This window comes from Pelobates fuscus, chromosome 1 (genome assembly GCF_036172605.1).
Source record: "Pelobates fuscus isolate aPelFus1 chromosome 1, aPelFus1.pri, whole genome shotgun sequence".
NCBI lineage: Eukaryota > Metazoa > Chordata > Amphibia > Anura > Pelobatidae > Pelobates > Pelobates fuscus.
In genome coordinates this window covers 284,841,291-284,845,093 of record NC_086317.1, presented here as the reverse complement: position 1 = coordinate 284,845,093, position 3,803 = coordinate 284,841,291, and the positions used below count along the sequence as shown (strand labels likewise).

Genomic DNA, 3,803 nt, shown 5'->3' with positions numbered 1-3,803 from the left:
ATACACACATCATTCATACACACACACTGCATTCATACACACACTGCATTCATACACACACTGCACTCATACACACACACTGCATTCATACACACTGCATTCATACACACTGCATTCATACACACAGCATTCTCATACACACTGCATTCATACACACACACTGCATTCATACACACACACTGCACTCATACACACCATTCTCATACACACACACTGCACTCATACACACACACTGCACTCATATACACACTGCACTCATATACACACTGCATTCTCATACACACACACTGCATTCTCATACACACACTGCATTCATTATATACACACACTAAATAAATATTCAATTAATATAATTTTTTAAGGATCTAATTTTATTTAGAAATTTACCAGCAGCTGCTGCATTTCCCACCCTAGTCTTATACTCGAGTCAATACGTTTTCCCAGTTTTTTGGGGTAAAATTAGGGGCCTCGGCTTATATTCGGGTCGGCTTATACTCGAGTATATACGGTAAGTCATATTCATAGACTACTCACTCACCTGTGTCATGAATGATCTTGTACCTACCGTATTAAGGCATCCTAAATGCTTCATGTTCTGGGTTGTAACCTACTCACCACCCTGGGTAGGGTGGGTGGGAATAATACTCGCCTCCGTGTCATTAATAAAATCATGACTTTACATCATGTTAATAGTAAAATCTGTTAATTTTATTAAAGACACGGAGGCTCCTATTATGCTATTTCAAAGCTGAGCAACCACTGTATTCGAAATGTGTTGCACTGGGCGTAAATAGAAATTACGAAATGTAGACTCATTCGACCAGTCGGCTGCCCGTAGTATATCTTCCAATTTACAACCTAACATGGACGCTTTAGAGGCCATAGCTCCGCGAACGGAATGTGCGGAAAAAATCGAGGTGTCTATGCCTGCCATTGACAGCAACCACTTGATCCAACGAGCTAAAGTAGCAGTAGATACTGGTAGGTGAGGTCTTTTGAATGAGATGAACAGTGGATGGATTTGTCCTGGACGGAGTGAAGCCGTGCGATGCTCATATTCCTTCAGACATAACACCGGGCACAAATTTGGGTTGTCCGGCAATGATGGGTAGAAAACTTCCTTAGTCGAGGATTTCGTTGTACGTGAAATATTGAAGGATACTCCGTTTGGGGTAAAAACACGTGCATGCCAGTCTAGCGCCCTGACATCAGCGACTCGTTTACATGAAAGTAAACAAAACAGCATCAACAGTTTGGCCGACAATTGTTTCAGTGAAAGTTCCTGGTTCATTGGCCACGATTCGATCAATCGCAACATCACATTGACATCCCAAAAGGAAGAATATCGAGTTTGAGGAGGTCGAGTAAGACGGATGCCTTTGAGTAAACGACAGATAAGGGCATGCTTACCTATTGGGGTGCCATCCAACCCCATATGTCTCGCCGATATAGCTGATCTGTACAGATTTATAGTGCGAAAGGCTTTCCCTTCCTCAAAGAGTAGAGTCAGAAATTGTAGGACTGCTTCTGTAGAAGCTGATATGGGATCCATTGACTGTCCCATGCACCAATCAGACCATTTTCTCCAAGCCGATCCGTAGGCACGTCTGGTACCTGGTGCCCATGACTCTGCCAAGAGACTGAGTGTCGTCTGCGAAACCTCCTCGAGATTCCATGATCTCCGGAAATGAGCCATGCCATCAGTTGCAGTAGGCCTTGGTTGGCCAGTTCGTGACTCATTCCATCTGGGTTGGTTAAGAGGTAGGGAATGTCCGGCAACAGTTGTGGGAAATCTATCGACATTTCCAATAACTGAGGAAGCCAAGGTTGTGACCTCCATAACGGGGTTATCAGTGCTAGCGTCCCCTTGGAATATCGAAGGACCGCCAGGGTCCGAGAAATGAGGTTGAACGGGGGGAACGCGTAGTTCCTGTCCTTGGTCCAGTCCTGCAGGAATGCATCTGTTGCCAGAGCATCTGGATCCGGTCTCCAACTGAAGAACCGAGGAAGCTGGGTGTTCAGTCGAGACGCGAAGAGGTCTATACTGAAAGCTCCCCAGAGCCGCGAGAGGCGCTGGAAAATCATTGGATGGAGATTCCAGTCCCCTGCGTCCCGAAGGTATTGGGAGTTCCAGTCCGCCATTGTATTGTCCTGCCCCGGAATGTATTCTGCTATTACCGAAATGCTGTGTTTCAGGCAATAGTGCCAAAAATCTCGAGCCATCAAAGCAAGAACCTTCGATTTTGTACCCCCTAGATGGTTGATATAACGTACCGCTGAGACGTTGTCAATCTTGATTAAGATTGAGCATGAAATGCCTGTGGGGGTCATACTGCGAATGGCAAAAGACGCTGCTAGTAGCTCTAGGCAGTTGATGTGTAACAGAGACTCTTCGTTCGACCATCTGCCACCGGTGGAAACTGACCCGCAATGCGCGCCCCAGCCGTGTAAGCTGGCGTCCGACTCTATGACCAGGTCCGGCGTCGATCCAAATATCGCCCGTCCGTTCCATGCCTCCATGTGTGCTACCCACCAGTCTAGTTCCTCCCTGGAGTCTTCGTCCAGTGTGACGCAGGTTTCGTATGAGTGACCAGAGCGTAGATATGAGGCTTTGAGTCGTTGTAGGGCACGATAGTGTAGCGGTCCTGGAAAGATCGCTTGTATGGACGATGCCAAGAGCCCTATGATCCTCGCAAGTTGTCGGAGGGAAATAGTTGTACGGTGCATTAGCCGTCTGATCTCCTTCTTGATCGAAATCATTTTGTCTTTGGGTAGACACAACCTCTGTTGAACAGAGTCAACTTGGAAACCCAGAAATTCCATCTGCCTGGAGGGTTGTAGAATTGATTTTTCCCAATTCACCAAGAATCCTAAGTTTTGGATAAGGTGGATCGTCCAGGATAGGTGAATGCGAAGTTGGGATTGAGATTGGGACAGAAGAAGGATGTCGTCTAGATAAATTATTAATCTGACCCCTCGTGTGCGCAGGAAGGCAATCACTGGTTTTAGCACTTTTGTGAAGCACCATGGAGCGGAGGATAGGCCGAACGGCAGACATACAAACCTCCACTTCGTTCCCTGCCACTGAAACTGTAGTAAGTTTCGGTGCGCTTCTGCGATCGGGATTGTCAGATAAGCATCCCGTAAATCTATTTTGACCATCCAATCTGATGATATGAGGAGGTCCCGAAGGCAATGAATACCCTCCATTTTGAAATGGTGGTACTGGACATACGCATTTAGAGGCCGGAGATTTATTACTGGACGTACCCCGCCTCCTTTCTTGGGGACCAGAAACAAGTTGCTCACGAAACCTTCTGTGTCCCATGGGATTTGTTGAATAGCGTTCTTGGACGCTAATTCTGCGATCTCTGTAGAGATCATCATCTGGTGTTGGCTGGCCATATTTAGTTCTCGAGGGAACTGTGTCTGAACCGGGTGGGAGGTTAACTCCAACATGTACCCTAGTATCGTATTTAAAACCCAAACATCTGCGGTTAAAATCTTCCAAGCATGCTGAAACAATGCCAGTCTGCCCCCCACTTTTACATGGGAAAAACGGAGATATTCGGTACTCACCATAAGGTTGTCTGCTTGAAACAGACCCCCGTGGTCCACGGGAACTCCAGGGCCGTCCCCGAGATGGGAAGAAAGGGGTATAGTGCCTCTCTGGTACTGGTCTCTGGTTATCAAAGGAGCCTCTGCCGGCTCTGGTTGAGCCTCGAAATCCATGGCCGGGTAGACGGCTCCTTCCTCTGCCGGCCCCTCCAAAAACCCGTGGTGCAAAAACTCTCTTAAGAGAT

At 47.1% G+C, this 3,803-nt stretch overlaps 1 protein-coding gene across 1 annotated transcript; it reads right to left on the bottom strand.

Moving 5' to 3' along the window:
* Positions 1 to 742: 742 nt before the first annotated feature.
* LOC134568686 (integrase/recombinase xerD homolog) lies at positions 743 to 1,840 on the bottom strand. The gene has a single exon (XM_063427375.1). The coding sequence runs from the start codon at positions 1,838 to 1,840 to the stop codon at positions 743 to 745; it is 1,098 nt and encodes a 365-aa protein (XP_063283445.1).
* Between the last annotated feature and the right edge of the window lie 1,963 nt (positions 1,841 to 3,803).